Source organism: Pseudophryne corroboree, chromosome 6 (assembly GCF_028390025.1).
Source record: "Pseudophryne corroboree isolate aPseCor3 chromosome 6, aPseCor3.hap2, whole genome shotgun sequence".
NCBI lineage: Eukaryota > Metazoa > Chordata > Amphibia > Anura > Myobatrachidae > Pseudophryne > Pseudophryne corroboree.
In genome coordinates, this window is record NC_086449.1 from 33,368,503 (window position 1) to 33,393,098 (window position 24,596).

Genomic DNA, 24,596 nt, shown 5'->3' on the forward strand with positions numbered 1-24,596 from the left:
ATTCAAGCTTGCCCAAGGGGATGTAGACTAATTAATCTTTACAATTATATTTAAGGTGAATACAAACATTTGTCTATTAGAAAACAAAAAGTACTATACAGATGATATACTGTAACAAACTGTTATAAACTGTGACTCATTAAACTACAGCCAACACAGATAATTAGCAGACACCCAAATAGAAGGGAATGTGACAGATATTAGATAGAAAAGACACACACACACACACACACACACACACACACACACACACGTTTACTTGTATCCAGTGTTGTCCGGCTCCCATATTGGATGACTGAGCTGATATTGTTAAGTCCATCACAGAATTTGAGCACCACGAAGCAGTAATATGTAGCGGAGTCTGTTTCTTGAACCCCCATTATATGGAGATCAGCCAGTCCTCTCAGCTCTGTCCTTCCTCTGTATCTGGGATGTACCATCTCTGTGGAGGGGTGGTAGGCATAAACATCACTTGTGTTGCCGACTCTCCAGTAAATTCCAATCCACAAAGGTTTCTTGTCCGGTGGGAGGGAGTACGAGCAATTGAGGGTCACAGAGTCTTTTGTTTCCCCCGAGGGCTCAGGCCACTGGGCTTTTACATCATGCTCAAAGTTTGACTCTGTAAAGACAATATGAGATATAAGGCATGATGACACAGATATGCTAATAGCAAAACTGCAACTGCTTGCGATCGTATGTTGGGGGCCGCCCAACACAGGGCAAGGCCCCCCAGAATGCAAATGCCCGCAAGCGAATGCAATCATAATTCAATTGTGATTGCATCTCTGAATTGTGTATTCCCCCCTGCCTGTGCAGCCTAGCTGTAAGGCCACTCCCCTAGTTTGTACGTGCAACTTCGGCGAGTGCACTATGTCCCGCTCCCCTCCTCCCAAATGCTAGGAGGTATAAAATAAGTAAGACCGCACAGTCAGCTTTCAGTGTCTGCAAAGACCGACACAATATATGAGTGGTTAGCAGTTGATTTACCGACGGACACAATACCAATAATCATAATACCGACAGCCATTGCCTATCAGTCAAAATACCGACATTCATTATGCCGACATGTTCAAAATGCCGACATAGTCAGTATACCAAAATTTGAAATGCCGACATGAGTTTTTAAGGATTTGTTTTCTCCAAAACAGACTTGTTCATACTTTATCATCCCAGTGGACCTGGAGGAGGAATATAATAGTGTGCCGAGCGCAGAGAGCAATGCGAGGGGATGCGGAACACTTACACGGTGTCCATGTCGACCTATGTCCACACTGACACAATAAAAACAGAAAAACGCATGTTGGTATTTCGACATGTCGGCATTTCAAAAGTCGGTATTCTGACTATGTCGGCATTTGAACACGTCGGCATAATGGATGTCGGTTTTGTGTCCGTCTCGGTATTTTGACTGTAGTTCAATGGCTGTCAGGATTATGAACGTCGGTATTGTGTCCGTCGGTAAATCATACCGAACCCAAGACTCACAATTTCTGTTTTATTATCTGTTAGAATAATATATTTTATCGTAACATACAGTACTGTAATGATATACAGTGAGTATCTTCATAAATTACATTCATATGACTTGTATATCTGCTTTTAATATATTGCCTTTTTATGTTTTCACAGTAAGTGTGGTCTCATGTGCTTATGTATTTCATATACCAGTGTTTCCCAAACTGGGTGTTGTGTCACCCTGGGGTACAACGGATTTGTGGTCCAGGACCAAGGCAATTTATACAGTACATGGTCAACGTGGTAGGGAAAACCATTGCTGGTGGCTGCTGCCAATCATAAAATATGTGGACAAACAGTAATCTGACCCCCTCCACCAGCACATAACTGAATCTATGGAGTATAATATTTTTTGCTAAATTTCTAAGTAACAAACTTTTGGCCTAGGGGTGCTGTAACAAAATGCTAGTACTCTGGGGTACCGTGAGTAACAAAACTCTGGGAATCACTGCAAAATACAGTACTATTTGTGCATTAACTGGTACTTTCATTTTTTTTCTATTGCCTAGCTTATGCTGAGTATGACGTCTTTGCTATGGGGGTATTTTACCTACCAAAACCAGGGCCCTCATTCCGAGTTGTTCGCTCGCAAGCTGCTTTTAGCAGCATTGCACACGCTAAGCCGCCGCCTACTGGGAGTGAATCTTAGCATCTTAAAATTGCGAACGAAAGATTCTCAAAATTGCGATTACACACCTCGTAGCAGTTTCTGAGTAGCTCCAGACTTACTCGGCATCTGCGATCAGTTCAGTGCTTGTCGTTCCAGGTTTGACGTCATAAACACACCCAGCGTTCACCCAGACACTTCTCCGTTTCTCCAGCCACTCCCGCATTTTTCCCAGAAACGGTCGCGTTTTTTCCCACACGCCGATAAAACGGCCAGTTTCCGCCCAGAAACACCCACTTCCTGTCAATCTCACTCCGATCGCCTGAGCGAAGAAAAAGCCGTGAGTAAAATACCTAACTGCATAGCAAATTTACTTGGGGCAGTCGCAGTGCGAACATTGCGCATGCGCACTAAGCGGAAAATCGCTGCGATGCGAAAAAATTTACAGAGCGAACAACTCGGAATGAGGGCCCATGTTTTGTCCTGCAAACTCAAACCTGTCTTGTTGTGCTATTGCTCCCTCTCACTACCTGTCATTGGCCCTTATTTCAACTTGATCGCTCGCTAGCTGTTTTTAGCAGATGTGCAAATACATAGTCGCCGCCCACAGGGGAGTGTATTTTCTCTTTGCATGTGTGCGAACGCCTGTGCAGCAGAGCGCCTGCAAACACATTTTGTGTAGTTTCAGAGTAGCTCTGGACTTACTCAGCCCTTGCAATCACTTCAGTCTTTTTGGTGACGGAATTGACGTCACACACCCGCCCTCCAAACGCCCGGACACGCCTGCGTTTTCCATACCACTCCCAGAAAACGGTCAGTTGACACCCATAAATGCCCTCTTCCTGTCAATCTTCTTGCGATCGGCTGCGCGAATGGATTCTTCGTTAAATCCATCGCTCACCAACGATTTGTACCTGTATGACGCACCTGCGCATTACGGTGCATACGCATGCGCAGTAGAGACCTGATCGCAGCGCAGAGAAAACCAGCAGCGTGCGATCAACTCGGAATGACCCCCATTGGATTTTTATCTGTAGGAATTCTGAGATACAGCAGCATGATGCCTGGAACTAGAACTATTACTCACTTCAGATTCCTGTCTACCATCACTTGTCGACACCTGATTTTAGTTGATTTTTAAGTTAGGGTTATGTTTAGGGTTAGGGTTAGGCTGCAGTTAGGGTTAGATAAGAGCCCTATGGAAACACACGGCACACATGCTGGTTGCTGACCTTCTGGTAATGTCAAAATTATCAATATCAACATTTGATCTCCATCCACATTGACATTATGAATATTGAATTTTAGACCATGTCGATATTCTGGTGTCTACATTCTATGGGGTAAATGTACTAAAGCTTCTATTCATCATACTTCATTTACTTAAGCATTACTTCTGAAAAGCTGCTCTATAGAAATGGGCAATGGTAATAATCAGGCAGGTCTGGGGCAAATACGAGTCTGGCAACAAGTATCTAAAGTACAGTAGATCGAGTCGTGGACACCAACAAGTGGGAATAGAGCCTGTGGGTCGGCATTCCGACTGCCGGCATTCTGAGTGCTCGGGATTCCGGTGTCGGCATGGTGACTGCCTGGATCTTGAGCGGCGGTGACATGACCTCATCCCGATGAAATCACTAGAGGCTAAGGCACAAGACTTAAGGGATGATTTATCACCATCTGCATCTGATGATACGGATGACAGGTGAAAATTTCGGCCAAACTAGCACTGCTCCAAAAGCCCTTTAATACATTTGAGTGATACTAAAATAATGTGAAAAGGGTGTGAAAACACCCTTTTCACTTTTTTTTGGTAAAAATAATGTTAATAAATAAACCCCTTAGGGAGTAAGGAATGTGCAAGGTAGACTAATTGGGTATGGTACTGTATGTTAGGCTGACATTTATCATGTTGACATGAATCAGTTTGACATGAGAATGCCGACATGGTCAAAATGTTGAAAATATAAAACTTAATACCAGGCATGTGGAGCTGGAGCAGGGACCAGCTGCTGGAAGGCTGATATTTCTGGTTATGGGCATAGTAGAGACAAGCTGCCAGTGTCCACAGAAAGGCTAGAGTCACAGCATTTGGAGTATACCATCAGAAACACTCTACGTTAGACAGAACCTGAGATATCTGGCTGGGAATAGCAATTTACCGGCTCGGATGAAGACCACTGCTTTGAAGTCGAATATCTCTGGTTCCCCAGGGCCAATTTTTTAAAATCTGATACCCCTGGAAAAAGCGGACCCTCAGCTATCAGCCTAGGGCCCTTATACTCCTGGGGCCCTTGGGCCACTGGCCATTGAGCCCATACGAAAAGACAGCCCAGCTCTGAGTACTCTATCGTTGGTGTAAATTCAAAGACTTCCTTGTGGTAAGAAATAAAGACTTGTCAAGTTTGTTATATTTTTACTAAATGTATGCTGTGTCCAAATAAGTTTCAAATACAAGTCTCCCGCAAACTAGTTAACAATGTCTAAACTTTCTCAGTTTCTTTATCTCCTTGCTAATCTGCAATTTGAGTATAAGAATTTATGTACTTAAGCAACAGTTGCCTGTAGTCACAGAAACATTATGACTTTAGAGATCTGCTTCCTCACTAGCCCTCCTTTGAAAGGAGGTAACTGGGAAGAATAAAGTACAGGTTAAGAACTATCAATATTCACAATTGCTGTTGTCATCCAAGAATATAAAGAGTAAGGCCCGTATTTATCAAGACTTGGAGAGTGATAAATTGCACAGTGATAAAGTACCAGCCAAGCAGCTCCTAACTGTCATATTCATAAACACAGCCGGCAGTTAGGAGCAGATTGGCTGGTACTTTATCACCATGCTATTTATCACTCTCCATGGCATGATAAATCTGGGCCTAAATTTTTTTGGTAACACATCAGATGCTGTATACTTTGTAATAAGAATCCTCTCTCTGAAATGGGCTGACTAAAGGGATAGGCTTTACACTGATTACTATGTTTATTATGTCTATGCTTTTCTCTGTGTGTAGTTTGTATTTTTCATTTTGTAGGGAAATGATACTCTTGGCAGGTCCCCCTCCCTGAGTTAGGCTGGACAGGGATGAGGCTGCCCATGAGACGCCCTGCAGGGGGTTTGTAGAGTCTGGATCTGCCATCATCTCTGCCTTGATCGGACACTACAGCCGAGACTACAGGGATTGCTCCACCCGCAGCTATCACTTTCAGCAGGGTCGCATTCCCAGACACCACCTCCCAATTCTTGGCAAGGGGGCTTGATTCCACCTCCCCGGTCTTTACACTGGAAGCCACCTTGTCATCCATTGGGTCCGCAAGCCGAAGCAGACTTTTTTTCTAGGAGCCGGTAACTATGGGGTCTATTCATGAAGCAGGGAAAAGGGCGGAGAAGTGAACCAGTGGAGAAGTTGCCCATGGCAACCAATCAGCTGCTCTGTGTAATTTTACAATATGCAAATTATAAATTTTTCTTCAATACCAAACGTGTTAATACTTCTTCAATACCAAACGTGTAATTGATTGACGCTTTTTTTTTTTTTTAAGCGTCAATCAATTACTCGGTGAAACCATGCCTTGTAAATTATTGGCGCTTTAAAAAAATGTAAAAGTTCGTCCGGTATCCCACAACTACGGTGATCTCGGACCCAGTGGCATAGCTATGCATGACGGGGCCCCATAGCATAATTCCTTGCCGTGGCACAGAACCGCCCCCCCCCCCCCGCCACTGCCACCACGCATGTCCGTGTATGTGTGTGTGTCCCCGCCCCGGGGAATTCCTTTAAAAAAAACCTTCCTCGCAGCACTCACTAGTGGGGCTGCACTGTCACCTCATTTGCTCTCCCGGCCGGGCTGGCTCCATCTCTTGTCTCCTCACAAACACTGGGAGGAGGCGTGGTTGTGGTCCAGGTATGTTCCTGCAGACTCAGCCATGGCTCCTCCCAGCATTAGTTAGTACTCAGGAGAGGCGGAGCTGGTGGCCCGGTGAGCAGGTAAAAGATGCCAGCGCCGGGGCTCAGCAACTAGGTGCAGGGGAAGGCTCGGGCCCCAGAGACAACTCAGGCCCCATAGCAGTTGCATCCCCTGCACCTATGGTAGCTAGGCCCATGCTCGGACCTTATAACATATACTCCAAGGTGGATATGAATAAGCTTCAGTTCTGCTCTATGGAAGGGGGCTTCCCTCATAAAGATGATGCCGAGAGGTCTTTAAGGGTTAATGAAATCCTTTCAAATAAGTCAATTAGCCATCTACAGTACATTCATTAAGTGTTTTCTCCAACTGCCGACATGCCTTTTCCCCCAGACTAGTTATCTCCCCTGCAGTCAGCACCTTGTAGACGGACAGCTCCATTTCCTGATTCAGAGGCAGGAACAGGGATGGCATCTGGGGGGGTAATTCCGAGTTGATCGCAGCAGGAACTTGGGCCCTCATTCCGAGTTGTTCGCTCATTCATTTTCATCGCATCGCAGCGATTTTCCGCAAACTGCGCATGTGCAATGTTCGCACTGCGGCTGCGCCAAGTAAATTTGCTAAGAAGTTTGGTATTTTACTCACGGCATTACGAGGTTTTTTCTTCGTTCTGGTGATCGTAAGGTGATTGACAGGAAGTGGGTGTTTTTGGGCGGAAACTGGCCGTTTTATGGGAGTGTGCGAAAAAACGCTGCAGTTTCTGGGAAAAACGCGGGAGTGGCTGGAGAAACGGAGGAGTGGCTGGGTGAACGCTGGGTGTGTTTGTGACGTCAAACCAGGAACGAAACTGACTGAACTGATCGCAGTGGCAGAGTAAGTGTGGAGCTACTCAGAAACTGCTAAGAAATTTATATTCGCAATTATGAGAATCTTTCGTTCGCAATTTTACTATGCTAAGATTCACTCCCAGTAGACGGCGGCTTAGCGTGTGCAATGCTGCTAAAAGCAGCTTGCGAGCGAACAACTCGGAATGAGGGCCTTTGTTAGCAGTTGGGCAAAGCCATGTGCACTGCAGGGGAGGCAGATGTAACATGTGCAGAGAGAGTTAGATTTGGGTGCGGTGTGTTCAATCTGCAATCTAAATTGCAGTGTAAAAATAAAGCAGCCAGTATTTACCCTGCACAGGAACAAAATAACCCACCCAAATCTATCTCTCTCTGCACATGTTATATCTGCCCCACCTGCAGTGCACATGGTTTTGCCCAACTGCTAACAAAGTTCCTGCTGCGATCAAATCGGAATTACCCCCCTGATGTAGAAAACCGATACTTTCAGTCTGCTCATGTATCAAAGTCACAACGGGTATGCATCCCAATGGTTGCCGCTTTGAGATGTGGATGGAAACCGCACGCATATCTATGCAATATTACTGGGCTTATCTGGGTGTTAACTGGGATTGTGGCTAGCCAGAAACTGGGTGCATCAAAAGCATGTATAAAGAAGCAATTGAACTGAAACCAGTGCCATGGCCAGGCAGAGATTCTGTGCTTCCTTAGGGTGTGCACAGTGGCACAGCCAGTGGGCATCTCAGTAGGACAACCACCCTCCGCAGCATTACCATAAAGATCCAGCAGCGGCTGTGGCAAATCAGTAGGCTGCCTTTCAATTAGCTTCTCTCTTGTTGGACCTCATCACAGACTAGGGATGGACATCGGAAGCCCATCATCGAATGGTGGATGGGCTTCCACCATCGAATGTTCCGATGTGATGGTAGTTAACCATCACATTAAAAGCATTCGATGGAAAATCCATTGCGATGTTTGCGCATGCGCAATTGTCTTAGTTTGCGCATGCGCAATAGGCCACACAGTTGCTTAATGGGGGCGGGCTAGAGGTGGGACTGAGGGCGGGCTAGGTGTAGTACTGAGGAAGGGGCACAGCCACCATTACAGTAACATACAGTAAGTGATGCCACTGCCAGTTATCTGAATTGACGCCACGGACAGTGAGTAGAGAGATACAGCCAGGCTCCTCATTGCTGCTGCTGCAGTTTCAAGAGCTGTGCCCTGATTGGTTCTCAGAGTGTCAGAGAGCCAATCACAGCAAGCAATCTTATCTGTTGCCTAGCAGCAGCCTGGGAGAGGGGAGGGACCAAGAGCGTCACGTTGGAGGCACAGAGACAACCTCCAATAGGTCACCAAGCTGTTTCCCCGATGCAGGGACAGCAGCAATGCAGGAGCAGAGGCAGCGCAATTTAAGTAAGGTAACCATCGGAAGACCATCACATTCTTTCCATTCGATGGCGGCAAACATCGGAATGCCGCCATCGAATGGTAAAAACACTAACATCAGAACAAAAACATCGATGGTTGCAAACCATCGTGATTCGATGTCCATCCCTATCACAGACTAACATCTGCTGACTTCATCTCCCTGGTTGCCTGTGCAGGTTCTTGCTCAATGGCAGTTACATCACTGCCAATTCTCAGGTGGCCCCTTCAGTTTTATAGTCTCACAGCATGAGCCACCTCACTGTCCTGCTTCAGGATTGCTGGTCCAAAGCTGTTCCTACAGCAATCTCAGCACTCGTGGCTGTGGATGTAGTGGTACCTCGCTGTAGAGGGGTGTCACTAATGTGTACAATCTCACTTGAAAATTTAAATCTTAACAAAATCGCAACCTATTATACATTCCTACCCATGTCTGCAGGAATACTCGGCATGGTTATTAAACCAAAAGCTGGTAAAGATAACACCAGGTTGACTAAAATCAATTACACATTTACTGACACCTGTAACAACATTACCGTAGGTTCTTCCAATATATCTAAAAGCCCAGATTCACTTTATCTAAAAATGTCTTAATAATTTTCTAGATTTAAAAATTCTGTTACCTGTAAGCACTAAGTCTGTACCACGTGCAGATCCACGGATGGGTTCTCTTAGCCTTGTCCGTACCTCACAGCAGTACCGGTAACTGTCAGATGACGTCACATCTCTTATATGTAATGAGAGGTCCTCAGGGAAATTCACTACTGACCAGCGTCCAAATTCCTCCATCTTATTATCCTCCATCCATGAATTAATAAAACTATTGTTAGAACACAGGATACTTGTTCCCATTCTCCAGGTGACCGCTCTTATATCATCAGGTTTATTATGAACTTTACATGGTATTACTACATCTTCTCCCAATGTAGCAGGGACAACATCCGTCTGTTCTACAGAGATCTTATCTACAGAGAAAGGAGAAATAGTCACACTCACACAGACAGAAGAGAGCTATCAGCCTGTCCCTAACCCTGCAGGGTGACATACACAGGAGGGAGCTAAGAGCCTGCCACTCCCCCCCCTTCCCCAGCCACCAGGGTGATACAGTGACACAGACAGAAGGGAGCTATCAGCCTGTCCCTAACCCTGCAGGGTGACACAGACAGAAGGGAGCTATGAGCCTGTCCCTCCTCCTGCAGGGTGACACAGACAGAAGGGAGCTATGAGCCTGTCCCTCCTCCTGCAGGGTGACATACACAGGAGGGAGCTAAGAGCCTGTCCCTCCCCCTGCAGGGTGACACAGACAGAAGGGAGCTATGAGTCTGTCCCTCCCCCTGCAGGGTGACACAGACAGAAGGGGGCTATGAGCCTGTCCCTCCCCCTGCAGGGTGACATAGTGACACAGGCAGAAGGGAGCTATGAGCCTGTCCCTCCCCCTGCAGGGTGACACAGTGACACAGACAGAAGGATGCTATGAGTCTGTCCCTCCCCCTGCAGGGTGACACAGTGACACAGACAGAAGGGAGCTATGAGCCTGCTCCTCCCCCTGCAGGGTGACACAGAGAGAAGGGAGCTATGAGCAGAGGCGTAACAAGGGGGGTGCGAGCAGGGCACGTGCCCTGGGCGCTGTGACAGACCCTGGAAGATGGGGGCGCCGCCAGCCACCACCATGGATACAGACAGCATAGGCAGCATTTCATATGTGGCACCAACCGAGCAAAGACAAATGGCAGCGGTGGAGTCCCAGGGATTTAATCTGCTGAGCCGAGCGTATCAGGGTACAGGCAGTTTCCTGAACAGCCCTGGGGTCCTCGCTGGTGTCTTTACCAGGGCCGGCCTATCCAACGGCAGCGCAGCAGAGTCCCGGCCTGGCCACTTTCTCTTTCTCCGTTCCCTGGGTGAGAATTGCTGCTGTGAGCCGGCATGTTGCAGCTGCTCCTCAGGGAGATGCTGTCATGCCGCCGGACTGACGATCCTGCAGGAAATGCTCCTCCGCACTCCAGTCCCACACCACAAACCACTGTATCTTTTATGAAGATCTCAGACAGGTACTCTTTATGTATATTTCAGCTGCCCCGTTATTTTTATCACCCTGCGCGGCGCTGCCTACACACTAGGGGATATTTGGTGGATACTGTAGAGCTGAAAGCAGAAGCAGCTTCTGCCTATTTCTCTGCTTCTGACTGAGGACTCATTTCCCGTCCAATGCAGTGCAAAAGTGGGGAGAAAGCAACCCCGAATAGATAGGTATATGCACAACATCACTCTCTTTAAAAATGTACAGTATGTATGTACATGAAACACATTGCTGTACACTAGACCAGAGGCGGAACTACCGCCAGTGCAAGCAGTGCGTTGCACTGGGGCCGCCTCTGTCCAGGGGCCCAAGCATGCAATGAGTCAAATTGACTCATTACATGACGCTGTGCGCTGCGGGCAACCGCTGCCCGCAGCGCACAGCCACCCACAGAGGAGAGGAGCAGCGACACGGACGGGGGAAGGAGGAGGAGGGAGGTGAAGGAGGGAGCCGCAGCAGCGCTTTCTTACTGGTGGAGGCGCTGCTGCTGCTGCCCCTCTGCTTCACTATAGGCTGTCTTCTGAGAACAGCCTATAGTGAAGCAGAGGGGCAGCAGCAGCGCCTCAACCAGTAACAAAGCGCTGCTGCGGCTCCCTCCTCCACCTCCCTCCTCCTCATTCTCTACTGCCCGGGAATCGTCTGACGCTGCACCGAGGAGCCTGAGCCAGCAGAGAGGGTAAGTATAATTCTTCTTTCTTTCTTTATTTTCTTTCTTTCTTTCTTTCTTTCTTTCTTTCTTTCTTTCTTTCTTTCTTTCTTTCTTTCTTTCTTTCTTTCTTTCTTTCTTTCTTTCTTTCTTTCTTTCTTTCTTTCCTCCAAAAAAGGGGGACTGTGTGCTGCAATGTGTAAAAACGGGGAATCTGCCTGCCGCAATGTGTAAAAATGGGGAATCTGCCTGCCGCAATGTGTAAAAATGGGGAATCTGCCTGCCGCTATGTGTAAAAATGGGGAATCTGCTTGCCGCAATGTGTAAAAATGGGGAATCTGCCTGCCGCAATGTGTAAAAATGGGGAATCTGCCTGCCGCTATGTGTAAAAATGGGGAATCTGCCTGCCGCTATGTGTAAAAATGGGGAATCTGCTTGCCGCAATGTGTAAAAATGGGGAATCTGCCTACCGCAATGTGTAAAAACGGGGAACCTGCCTGCCGCAATGTGTAAAAACGGGGACTCTGCCTGCCGCAATGTGTAAAAATAGGGAATCTGCCTGCCGCTATGTGTAAATATGGGGAATCTGCCTGCCGCTATGTGTAAAAAGGGCGAATCTGCCTGCCGTAATGTGTAACAAGGGCACGCTGTCTGCCGTTATGTGAAAAAAGTGTACGCTGTCTGCCGCTATGTTTAACAAGGGCACGCTGTCTCCCGTTATGTGAAAAAAGTGTACGCTGTCTGCCACTATGTGTAACAAGGACACGCTGTCTGCTGCAATGTGTAAAAAGGGGGAATCTGCCTGCCGTAATGTGTAACAAGGGCACGCTGTCTGCCGTTATGTGAAAAAAGTGTACGCTGTCTGCCGCTATGTTTAACAAGGGCACGCTGTCTGCCGTTATGTGAAAAAAGTGTACGCTGTCTGCCGCTATGTGTAACAAGGGCACGCTGTCTGCTGTTATGTGTAAAAGGTGCACGCTGTCTGCCGTTATGTGTAAAAAGGGCACGCTGTCTGCCGTTATGTGTAAAAAAGGGGGACGCTGTCTGCCGTAATGTGTAAAAAGGGGACGCAGTCTGCTGTAATGTGTAAAAAGAGGAATCTGTCCACCGTAAGGTGTAAAAGGGTCTCTACCTGGTGTAGTGGTGCTACTGTGCGGTGTAATTTGAAGAATGGAGACTACTGTGCACCGTTTTATGAATTGGTATTATTTTGCGGCCACACCCCTTCCCCACGAAGCAACGCCACTATGTATTTTTGTGCGATCCTACGGCGCGCATTGCCCCTATTTTGCATGCAGGGGTGGGGCTCCAATGCCGTTTCTTGCACACAGTGCTAAAATGTCTAGTTACGGCACTGTTGCTAGGTATCCACTTTCCTGAGTAGGTCCCCCCTCACCAGATCCTCTCCAGGTGTGAGGGGGTGGACTTGGATGGGATGGGGGGGGGGGGGCAAGCCATTTTGTCGCACATGGCCCCACCGCTCGCTGGTTCCGCCACTGCACTAGACTTAATGCTCTGTATGCTTTATATGGGAATTAGCAATGAGCCTAATACCGTATCTGAATGAGTATGCATTGTACAGTCTCCTGTTCCAACTGCTGGGGAACTGTAACTTCCAGCAAGTCCTGCTGGGATGTGTAGTTGCACTGAATGCCTTGCAGGGAGTCGCAGAGTGTTGTGTGTTTTTCTTTAGGACCTTTTGGGTCTTGTAGTTCCACAAGAACTATGTATTGATTATAGCAGGGGCGGGGGGGCAAGGGGGCAGCTTGCCCCCCCCCCAAAAAAAAAAAATATGACAGATGCGTAAGAGAGAGCTTCAGCTACAGGGATATGCAAAGCAGGGATGCGCTCTCTCCGCTTTTCTACCCTGCTGCTGCCGCTGGACCTGTCAAACTGGATGAGAGGTAGCGGCAGCGCTGGCAGCATGTAGCGCCGCTCCCTCCCCCCGTCTCCTCCCCCAGTGTGTGGCCTCACATCACACAAAGCTCCGCTGCTGCTGCCGAGATGTTTGGGGGGGCGTGGCATAATTGCGGAAGGCATGGCCACGCCCCCTTATGGAAAAAACGTTAGGGTGGGAATCTGTGCAGTGCCCGACAGCGACCCCTGACTGAGTCCCCAGCCCTGGCTCAGCCCCTCAGCCAGGGTCAATTTGAAGGGGGGAATGTGATCAGTGTGATCACCCCCACCCCACCTCTACAGGAACAGGCAGAGCAGTTCAGCAGGGTTGAGGCTAGATCCAAGTGGCCTAAGGGACCTTTTCCGTCAGGGGGAGGAGCCATGACACAAGGGGGAGGAGCCACACCAGCGGGACAGTTACTCTAGTATCCACGCCACCATCTATTACCTTTAGTAATTAGGTGGCGAGCGGAGCGAGCCACCGTGCCCGAAGCGTGGCGAGCGAAGCGAGCCCGCGAGGGTACTTTTCAGGTACCTTGTTCGGCTGTAGCTCCTCCCCCTGGTGATGGGTCTCCTCCCCTAGGTACGTCAGAAGGTCCCTTCTCCCACTCCGAAATAGACTCATCTGTAACAGCAGCCTCGCTGCAGCACAGCACACTGCAGCTGTGCTGCCAACATGAGGGCTTATGCTGCTGCCCAGTAAGGAGGGAGGGGGGCCCCTCCATCAGTCCCCGGCAATTAGTACCTGTTTCCCCCCCCCTCCCCCTCTACATCACTGATGACATCCTACGGAGCCGCTGCTGCTGGAGTAACGGAGCCTGCGAGAAGCCGGAGGCGGAGAAGAGAGAGGAGGAGCAGCGCCCGAGCCGGGACCTCCTGCAAGTACCGGGGCCACACTGTGGAGGGAACGAGGGCTGTACCTGGCATAGGGGGTTATTCAGAGATGAAAGCAGATTGCTGCATATGCAGCCAGATCTGCATTCATCCCTGCACATGCTGAGGGCCGCCCAGCACAGGGCAAGGCCGCCTCCCGATGCTTCCGCAATTAGATTGCGGACACATCTGCCCCCGTTTTTCCGGCACCTCCCTGCCTTAACCCCGCTACGCTGTCACCTGTCAATCACATTGTGGTTGCATCCATCGGAGAAGCGACCACAATGCGCAGTTTGCTGCAACCAACAAACTGCGCTGCGGGCAGCTATTGCGGCAGGGTCTGAATGACCCCTATAATGTTTATAATGGGCTGTACCTGGCAAATGTGTATAATGGGCTCTAGCTGGATAACGTGTATAAGGTGCTCTACTGTGTCGTAACGTGTATAAGAGGCTTTTTCTCTGGCATAACTTGTATAAGCGGCTCTACTGTGTGTCGTAACGTGTATAAGGGTACTACTGTGCAGTGTAATGTGACTAACGGACACTACTGTACAGGGTAATGTGACTAACGGACACTACTGTGCAGTGTAATGTGACTAATGGACACTACTGTGCAGTGTAATGTGACTAATAGACACTACTGTGCAGTGTAATGTGACTAATGGACACTGCTATGAGGTGTAATGTGACTAGCGAGCGAACACCACTGTGCAGTGTAATGTGACTAACGGACACTACTGTGTGGTGTAATGTGACTAACTGACACTACTGTGCGGTGTAATGTGACTAACGGACACAACTGTGCAGTGTAATGTGACTAATGGACACTACTGTGCAGTGTAATGTGACTAATGGACACTACTGTGCTGTGTAATGTGACTAATGGACACTGCTATGAGGTGTAATGTGACTAGCGAACACTACTGTGCAGTGTAATGTGACTAACGGACACTACTGTGCGGTGTAATGTGACTAGCAAATACTACTGTGCTGTGTAATGTGACTAACGGACACTACTGTGCGGTGTAATGTGACTAGCAAACACTACTGTGTGGTGTAATGTGACCAACAGACACTACTGTGCAGTGTAATGTGACTAACGGACACTACTGTGCAGTGTAATGTGACTAATGGACACTGCTATGAGGTGTAATGTGACTAGCAAACACTACTGTGCAGTGTAATGTGACTAACGGACACTACTGTGCGGTGTAATGTGACTAACGGACACTACTGTGCGTGTAATGTGACTAACGGACACTACTGTGCGGTGTAATGTAACTAGCAAATACTACTGTGCAGTGTAATGTGACTAATGGACACTACTGTGCAGTGGAATGTGACTAATGGACACTACTGTGCAGTGTAATGTGACTAATGGACACTGCTATGAGGTGTAATGTGACTAGCGAACACTACTGTGCAGTGTAATGTGACTAACGGACACTACTGTGTGGTGTAATGTGACTAACGGACACTACTGTGCGGTGTAATGTGACTAACGGACACTACTGTGCGGTGTAATGTGACTAGCAAACACTACTGTGCTGTGTAATGTGACTAATGGACACTGCTATGAGGTGTAATGTGACTAGCGAATACTACTGTGCGGTGTAATGTGACTAATGGACACTGCTATGAGGTGTAATGTGACTAGCGAACACTACTGTGCAGTGTAATGTGACTAACGGACACTACTGTGTGGTGTAATGTGACTAACGTACACTACTGTGCGGTGTAATGTGACTAGCAAACACTACTGTGCGGTGTAATGTGACTAATGGACACTACTGTGCAGTGTAGTGTGACTAATGGACACTACTGTGAAGTGTAATGTAACTAATGGACACTACTGTGCAGTGTAATGTGACTAATGGACACTACTGTGCAGTGTAATGTGACTAACGGACACTACTGTGCGGTGTAATGTGACTAACGGACACTACTGTACAGGTAAAGTGAATTGGTACTATTCTTTGGCTCTAGATTTTTTTCGCACGCCTTCGGCGCACACTGTCCCTGTTTTCAGCATGGCGGGTACCAAAGGAAACTTTCGCCCTGAGCTCATCAAGGTCTAGAACTGGCCCTGTCATCAATTTTTTTTAAACTATCTTTTTCTTTTCAAATGCAAGATGCCCCCAATTCAATACAGAGGAGGTGGCGCTGAAACATACCTTTGCTCAGGGCACCATGGCACTTAGCTATACCTCTAAGGGGCACTACTGTGGGCATTATGTATAAGGGATAGTACTGTGTGGCGTAACGTGTATAAGGGGCACTACTGTGTGACGTAATATGAATAAGGGGCACTATTTTGTGGCGTAATATAAATCAGGGGCACTACGTTTGGGGTAATGCGAATAAGATTGTAATACTGTGTGGCAGTGATTTTCAACCACTGTGCCATGGCACACTAGTGTGCCCTGAGCAATCTCCAGGTGTGCCATCATAGAAGCACAGCCAGGCCCGTCAGTGTTTTGCCGCTACTGAGGCCCTGGAACGATCAATACCGGTGGGTTTAGTGGTTGCAGAGCCAATTCTAATTTTGGGCCTGGGCAGTGTTGGGCTCTTCTGGCTTTCTCAGATGTGGCTCAGGTGTTACCTATGGAGAAGCTGCGTCATGACATCCTAGGACACGCAACTGCACCATGCATCACCATTATATTTGAGTGTGCCTTGGCAATATTTAAATCTTGTTCAGTGTGCCGCGAGTTGTAAAAGGTTGAAAATATCTGCTGTATGGCATCATTTGAATTGTCGGTACCATTGTGGTCACGCCCCTTCCTTGTGTGAGCACACCCCTTTTTGCTGTGCGCGCTGTCCCTTTTTTACGGATGGGAGGGCGCAAACTTATCATTTGCAGGGGGGCGCCAAACACTCTAGCACCGGCCCTCCTGCTGGGGGCGGCATCTCCTTTAAAAACAGCCTCCTACTGCAGGGTGCTGTGTCCTCCTATCTTTGTTCGTTGTGTCCTAGCCACCGCCGGCTGTCTCTCCTTCACAGTTGCATTGCTGGGAGGAGGCGTGGCTATGGTCCAGAGATGTCCCAGCCTGGCCACGCCTCCTCCCTGTAATGCATCTGTGAAGGAGAGACAGCCGGCGGTGGCTAGGACACAACTGAAGATAGGAGGACATAGCACCCTGCGGTAGCAGGCTGTTTTTAAAGGAGATGCCGCCTGCATGGATCTACAGGTAAGCGCTCATCCGCACAGCGGTGGGAGGCTAAAAAGGTAGAGGAGGCCGGCATCATGGGGGCACCAAAATAATTTTTTTCTACGCCCCCCCCAACCTAAAAACATTCCAGCGCCCCTAGATTATAGTGATGTACAAGGTGGGTGCAGCTGTTAAAAGATATAGTGGATGGAGAGGCAGAAATCAGTATAGTTTTTTAATCTCGTATGTGCAGAGGCGTAACTAGGGTAGGGTGAGTGGGGCACGTGCCCTGGGCGCCTTGGCAGGCCCAGGAGAGGGGGGCGCCGCCGGCGGAAGGGGCATCATGCCCCACTTGCTCCCGTCACGCCGAAATGTGACGGGAGGAGAGCGCAGCGTCTCTCCCTCCCCTCACCACGTCTGCCAGCACTAGCAGCGCTGCCAGCAGCGCTGCCAGCAGCGCTGTGTGTGTCCGCTCTCCGGCGGCGTTAGCCAATCAGAGCTTGCGGACCGGCTCCTGATTGGCTGCCGGTCCGTGAGCTCTGATTGGCTAGCGAACCGGCACCACACAGCCGCCGGAGACCTGGAGCGGTGAGGGGAAGGAGAGGCGCTGCGCTGCGCTCTCCTCCCCTCACATATCACAGGCGAGCCAGTGGACCCACAAGCGGTGAGTGACGGGGGGGGGGGGGAGGGGGAGAGCACATGTAACTGGCACAGTGGGGCATGTAACTGGCACAGTGGGGCATGTAACTGGCACTGTGGGGCATGTATCTGGCACTGTGGGGCGTGTATCCGGCGCCATTTTCCATCTTGCCCTGGGCTCCGAAAACCCAGAGCCTGTCCCTCCCCCTGCAGGGTGACACAGTGACACAGACAGAAGAGAGCTATGAGTCTGCCCCTCCCCCTGCAGGGTGACATAGACAGAAGGGAGCTATGAGCCTGTCCCTCCCCCTGCAGGGTGACACAGTGACACAGACAGAAGAGAGCTATGAGCCTTTCCCTCCCCCTGCAGGGTGACATAGTGACACAGACAGAAGGGAGCTATGAGCCTGCCCCTCCCCCTGCAGGGTGACACAGTGACACAGACAGAAGGGAGCTATGAGCCTGTCCCTCCCCATGCAGGGTGACACAGTGACACAGACAGAGGGGAGCTATGAGCCTGCCCCTCCCCCTGCAGGGTGACACAGTGACACAGACAGAGGGGAGCTATGAGCCTGCCCCTCCCCCTGCAGGGTGACACAGTGACACAGACAGAAGAGAGCTATGAGCCTGTCCCTCCCCCTGCAGGGTGACACAGTGACACAGACAGAAGGGAGCTATGAGCCTGTCCCTCCCCCTGCAGGGTGACACAGTGACACAGACAGAGGGGAGCTATGAGCCTGCCCCTCCCCCTGCAGGGTGACACAGTGACACAGACAGAGGGGAGCTATGAGCCTGTCCCTCCCCCTGCAGGGTGACATAGTGACACAGACAGAAGGGAGCTATGAGCCTGCCCCTCCCCCTGCAGGGTGACACAGTGACACAGACAGAAGGGAGCTATGAGCCTGTCCCTCCCCCTGCAGGGTGACACAGTGACACAGACAGAGGGGAGCTATGAGCCTGCCCCTCCCCCTGCAGGGTGACACAGTGACACAGACAGAAGAGAGCTATGAGCCTGTCCCTCCCCCTGCAGGGTGACATAGTGACACAGACAGAAGGGAGCTATGAGCCTGCCCCTCCCCCTGCAGGGTGACACAGTGACACAGACAGAAGGGAGCTATGAGCCTGTCCCTCCCCCTGCAGGGTGACACAGTGACACAGACAGAAGGGAGCTATGAGCCTGCCCCTCCCCCTGCAGGGTGACACAGTGACACAGACAGAAGGGAGCTATGAGCCTGCCCCTCCCCCTGCAGGGTGACACAGTGACACAGACAGAGGGGAGCTATGAGCCTGCCCCTCCCCTTGCAGGGTGACACAGTGACACAGACAGAAGGGAGCTATGAGCCTGCCCCTCCCCCTGCAGGGTGACACAGTGACACAGACAGAAGGGAGCTATGAGCCTGCCCCTCCCCCTGCAGGGTGACACAGTGACACAGACAGAAGGGAGCTGCCATGGTTTGATGCACAGTGTTACCTGCTTCAGGTGATGACTGGTGTCCAGCGGCTGCGACTCTTGGCTGGAACCGAGGAGCAGTGCCGTAACTAGGTGTGTGCAAAGTGTGCCCTCGTTGAGGGAGTGCATCTCTGGTGATGGAGACTTGCGGGATGTACTAACCTCCGCTGCCGCATTAATTTCCGTTTTCTCCGCGATCTGAGTCACCGCTCCGCTGCCCGCCGCTACCCCTTAGCTCCCCGTCTGCTTTCTCTACTCCTCTCCCTCCTCATTACCACCGCAGCCACTGAGTTCTGCAATCGGCTTAGAGCTTGGTCTACGCTGCGCTCCACCTGGACGATGGCTCATGCGCACAGGTCACTGCCTTTACGGGCATGCGCAAACAGGCCTGTTGGACGCCGAATCTTGGAGGCTCCCTGCGCGCCTGTCACAGCTTCCGGGCATGCGCCAATGGCCAGGTGGAGCGCAATGTAGAACAAGCTCTAAGCCGATTGCAGAACTCAGTGGCCGCGGTGGTAATGAGGAGGGAGAGGAGTAGAGAAAGCAGACGGGCAGCTAAGAGGTAGCGGCGGGCAGCAGAGCGGTGACTCATATCGTGGAGAAAATGGCAATTAACGTGGCGGCGGAGGTTAGTACATCCTGCCTTGTAGAGTTCCCCGCTGTGCTGCGAGGTCAGCCGGGAGCCAGCAGCATACTGGATGCAGGAAGAAGCAGGTGTCAGGACAGCTCCGGAGCCTGCCCGTGCAGCCCCGCCTCCCACTCGACACTCCCATTCACAGTTACAATGTACCTCTCACAGTACCAATGTACAGTGATGTCTTCCCCCCTCCCCCACCTTCCCAGAATGCCGGTGCGGGCGCTAGGTCTTAGCGCAAGGCATTCTATCTGGAGCGGACTCGGTGGTGGCAGCGACGGCGCGTGGAGTTCTACACGTGGCCTCCCATCTGCCTACCCGCCCACAAGCATCAGCCAGTGCCAGGCCTGCATCCCGCCTGAGCCCCCGCCACTGACGAGGAGTCCTGCCGGCTGCCACCCACGCAGTGCGGGATCCTGGCAGCAGCATAGCTCTTGGCCAGCCTCAGCCTTGGAGGTGAGTGTGGATGTTCTCTCTCTCTCTCTCCTTTTTTTTCCCCTGGCAGCGTGATGTGTTAAAAAAGGGGCATCTGCCAGCGTGATGTGTAAAAAAGGGGTCTCTGCCAGCGTGATGTGTAAAAAGGGGTCTCTACCAGCGTGATGTGTAAAAAGGGGATTCTGCCAGCGTGATGTGTTAAAAGGGGGATTCTGCCAGCGTGATGTGTCAAAAGGGGGATTCTGCCAGCGTGATGTGTAAAAAGGGGGTCTCTGTCAGCCTGGTGTGTAAAAAGGGGGTCTCTACCTGCCGTAATGTGTGATAGGGGCTCTACCTGGTGTAATGTGTGTAAGTGGAGCTAATGTGTAGTATAAATTGAATAATTGAGACTATTGTACAGCGTAATATGAATTTGTATTATTTTGTGGCCATGCCCCTTCTCCATGAAGCCACGCCTATATATTTTTGATGCACGACCACGGTGCGCACTGGCCCTATTTTGTGTATGCGGGGAAGGGGGGGCCCGATGCGGTTTCTTGCACACATCGCTAAAATGTTTAGTTACGGCACTGCCGAGGAGGCTGTATATAGCTCTTTCGCATGAAACTTGGGTAGCAGTGAGAACTGCCGTTGGTATATATTTCAGGTAATGAACCACCAAGTGGCTGTATTCCGGACTGGCTACTGGTTGAAAAATACAGCTGAACTGGACTGGCTACCGGCTTAAGAGATGCTGCTGGACTGGATTGGCTACCGGCTGAGGAATACAGCTGAACTGGACTGGCTACCTGCTGAAGAGATGCTGCTGGACTGGCTACCAGCTGAGGAATACAGCTAAACTGGACTGGCTACCTGCTGAAGAGAGGCTGCTGGACTGGACTCGCTACCGGTTAAGTAATACAGCTGAACCGGACTGGCTACCAGCTGAAGAGATGCTGCTGGACAGGACTGGCTACCGGTTAAGGAATACAGCTGAACTGGACTGGCTACCAGCTGAAGAGATGCTGCTGGAATGGACTAGCTGCCAGCTGAGGAATACAGCTAAACTGGACTGGCTACTGGCTGAAGAGATGGCAATGTACCTGGTAACTGAACAGAAGACAAAATGCAGGTTCACTTGTCACACCTTCAATGTAACTAGTTGCGCAGGCCCAGAATGCTGCAGCTGGACTTTTTTTTAACTCCTTGCTGGGCTGTAATTGACTGCAGGGTATCTGGCAGGCTGGACTGAGACTTAGGTTGGTGAAGTGGAGATCAGCTGGTCGCGCATCCTGACAGTACAATCAACATGCTTAGCTCTAATCCATGACCTCTCCTCTGGTCCATAGTCTATTCAGTTAATGAGGTACTGTGATTGGCCGAGACAATGCCATGAGTAAAGAATCTGTGCGATTCCAAATTCTGATCCACGCTCTAATTGAACATGTGGTTATTTGGGTGGAGAAGGTCTGAACCAGTTTAGGACAAGCAGATGAAACAAGGAGACATGAAAAGAATTTGGTGTCTAGGCAGTTTAAGAGTATAGGCCACAGGATTAATTACCTTCTCAATAGGAAACAGGCCAATAAGCCATAGAACAAGATTCATGGTAGGAACTAATAGTCTGAAATTATTGGTGGACAAACCCGATCTCCCGGCTGCAATTTTGTACAAGCCCAATGTTTCTTATGAGCTTGAGTTTTATAATTTCAGGATGCTTTCTTTAAAGAAATATAAATGCCCTTCCAAGCGTGTGAAAGAGCTTGTATTCCAGATGATACTGCTGGTACTTCATAGGCAGGCAGAGGACAGAACTCTGGAAACAGTGGCTGATTGCCATAATTAGCAAGAAAAAGAGTTGTAGATGCAGTATGATAACGAAGATTGTGTGCAAATTCAGCCCACGGAAGAAGTTCCAGCCAGTTATCTTGGGAAGAAGAAATATACAGATGAATAAAAGTGTCTAATTTCTGGTTGACCCTTTGCCATTGGATTGCGAATGATAGGCCGTTGAAAAATCTAACTTGACTTGCATAGCTGTACAGTACTGTAATGCCTGCCAGAATCTAGCAACGAACTGGACACCACTATCTGACACAAACTATAATGGAAGTCCATGCAGTCTAAAGATCTCACAGAAAAAGATTTGGGTGAGCTTAGCAGCAGAAGGAAGTCCAATGAGTTCAATAAAGTGGGCCATTTTTGTAAATCTGTCAACTAACACAAGAATGGTATTGAACCCTTTTTATACTGGTGGATCTGTAATGAAATCCAAAGCTATGTGAGTCCATTGACGAACTGGAATAGTAAGAGGGTAAAGAAGACCAGCCACTGGAGAATGAGAGGACTTGTGTGGAGCACATGTACAGTGCATCCGGAAAGTATTCACAGCACTTCATTTTTTTCTACATTTTGTTATGTTACAACCTTATTCCAAAATGGAATAAATTCTTTTTTCCCCTCAAAATTCTACACACAAAGGGGGTCATTCCGAGTTGTTCGCTCGCTAGCAGTTTTTAGCATCCGTGCAAACGCTAAGCCGCCGCCCTCTGGGAGTGTATCTTAGCTTAGCAGAAGTGCGAACGAAAGTATCGCAGAGCGGCTACAAAAAAATATTGTGCAGTTTCTGAGCAGCTTCAGACCTACTCAGCGCTTGCGATCACTTCAGACCATTCAGTTCCGGATTTGACGTCACAAACACGCCATGCATTCGGCCAGCCACACCTGCATTTTTCCTGGCACACCTACGTTTTTTTTTAACACTCCCTGAAACGGTCAGTTGACACCCAGAAATGCCCACTTCCTGTCAATCACTCTGTGGTCAGCAGTGCGACTGAAATGCTTCGCTAGACCTTGTGTGAAAATACATCGGCCATTGTGAAAGTACGTCGCGCGTGCACACTGCGCCGCATATGCATGCACAGAAGTGACATTTTTTTCCTTAATCGAAGCAGCGAACATTTACAGCTATCGATCAACTCGGAATGACCCCCAATACCCCATAATGACAATGTGAAAAAAGTTTCTTTGAGATTTTTGCAAATTTATTAAAAATAAAAAAATAAAAAATCACATGTACATAAGTATTCACAGCCTTTTCCATGAAGCTCAAAATTGAGCTCAGGTGCATCCTGTTTCCACTGATCATCCTTGAGAAGTTCCTACAGCTTAATTGGTGTCCACCTGTGGTAAATTTAGTTGATTGGACATGATTTGGAAAGGCACACACCTGTCTATATAAGGTCCCACACTTGACAGTGCATGCCTGAGCACAAACCAAGCATGAAGTCAAAGGAATTGTCTGTAGACCTCGAGACAGGATTCTGGAGCAGGGTACAGAAAAATATCTGCTGCTTTGAAGGTCCCAATGAGCAAGGTGTCCTCCATTATCTGTAAATGGAAGAAGTTCTGAACCACCAGGACTCTTCCTAGAGCTGGCCGGCCGTCTAAACTGAGCGATCGAGGGAGAAGGGCCATAGTCAGGGAGGTGACCAAGAACCTGATACAGGCCTGATTGGTGGATTGCTGCAGAGATGGTTGTTCTTCTGGAAGGTTTTCTCCACAGAGGAATGCTGTAGCTGTGACAGCGTGACCCTGTCAGAGCTACAGCATTCCTCTGTGGAGACAGGTGAAACTTCCAGAAGGACAACCATCTCTGCAGCAAGCCACCAATCAGGCCTGTATGGTAGAGTGGCCAGACGGAAGCCAATCCTTAGTAAAAAGCACATGGTAGCCCACCTGAAGTTTGCCAAAATGCACCTGAAGGATTCTCAGACCATGAGAAACAAAATTCTCTGGTCTGATGAGACAAAGATTGAACTCTTTGGCGTGAATGCCAAGCGGCACCGCTCATCACCAGGCCAATACCATCCCTACAGTAAAGCATGGTGGTGGCAATATCCTACTGTGGGTTTGTTTTTCTGCTGCAGGAACTGGGAGACTAGTCAAGATAGAGGGAATGGCAAATGCAGCAATGTACAGACATCCTGGATAAAAACCTGCTCCGGAGCGCTCTTGACCTCAGACTGGGGCAACGGTTCAACTTTCAGCAGGACAAAGACCCTAAGCACACTGCCATGATATCAAAGGATTAGCTTCAGGACAACTCTGTGAATGTTCTTGAGTGGCCCAGCCAGAGCCCAGACTTGAATCCGATTGAACATCTCTGGAGAGATCTGAAAATGGCTGTGCACCGACGCTTCCCATCCAACCTGATGGTACTTGAGAAGTGCTTCAAAGTGGAATGGGCAAAACTGCCTAAAGATAGGTGTGCCAAGCTTGTGGCATCATATTCAAAAATACTTGAGACTGTAATTGTTGCCAAAGGTGCATCAACAAAGTATTGAGTTAAGGCTGTGAATTCTTATTTTTTAGTTTTTTATTTTTAATAATTTTGCAAAAATCTCAAAAAAACTTTTTTCATGTTGTCATTATGTGGTATTGTGTGCAGAATATTGAGGGAAAAAATAAATTATTCTATCTTAGAATAAGGCTGTAACATAACAAAATGTGGAA

At 49.2% G+C, this 24,596-nt stretch overlaps 1 protein-coding gene across 2 annotated transcripts in view; it reads right to left on the reverse strand.

Moving 5' to 3' along the window:
* LOC134935979 (uncharacterized) overlaps positions 1–24,596 on the reverse strand; it is a 103,444-nt gene that overhangs the window by 33,381 nt on the left and 45,467 nt on the right. Inside the window, exons 3-4 of one of the 2 annotated variants that reach the window (XM_063930847.1) lie at positions 8,922–9,263; positions 260–619 (exon numbers count right to left, since the gene is read on the reverse strand). In XM_063930847.1, the coding sequence (XP_063786917.1) occupies positions 260–619; positions 8,922–9,263 (702 nt within the window). Of the gene's footprint in view, positions 1–253; positions 620–8,921; positions 9,264–24,596 lie in introns of both variants that reach the window. The other variant, XM_063930846.1, reaches the window with a different exon arrangement.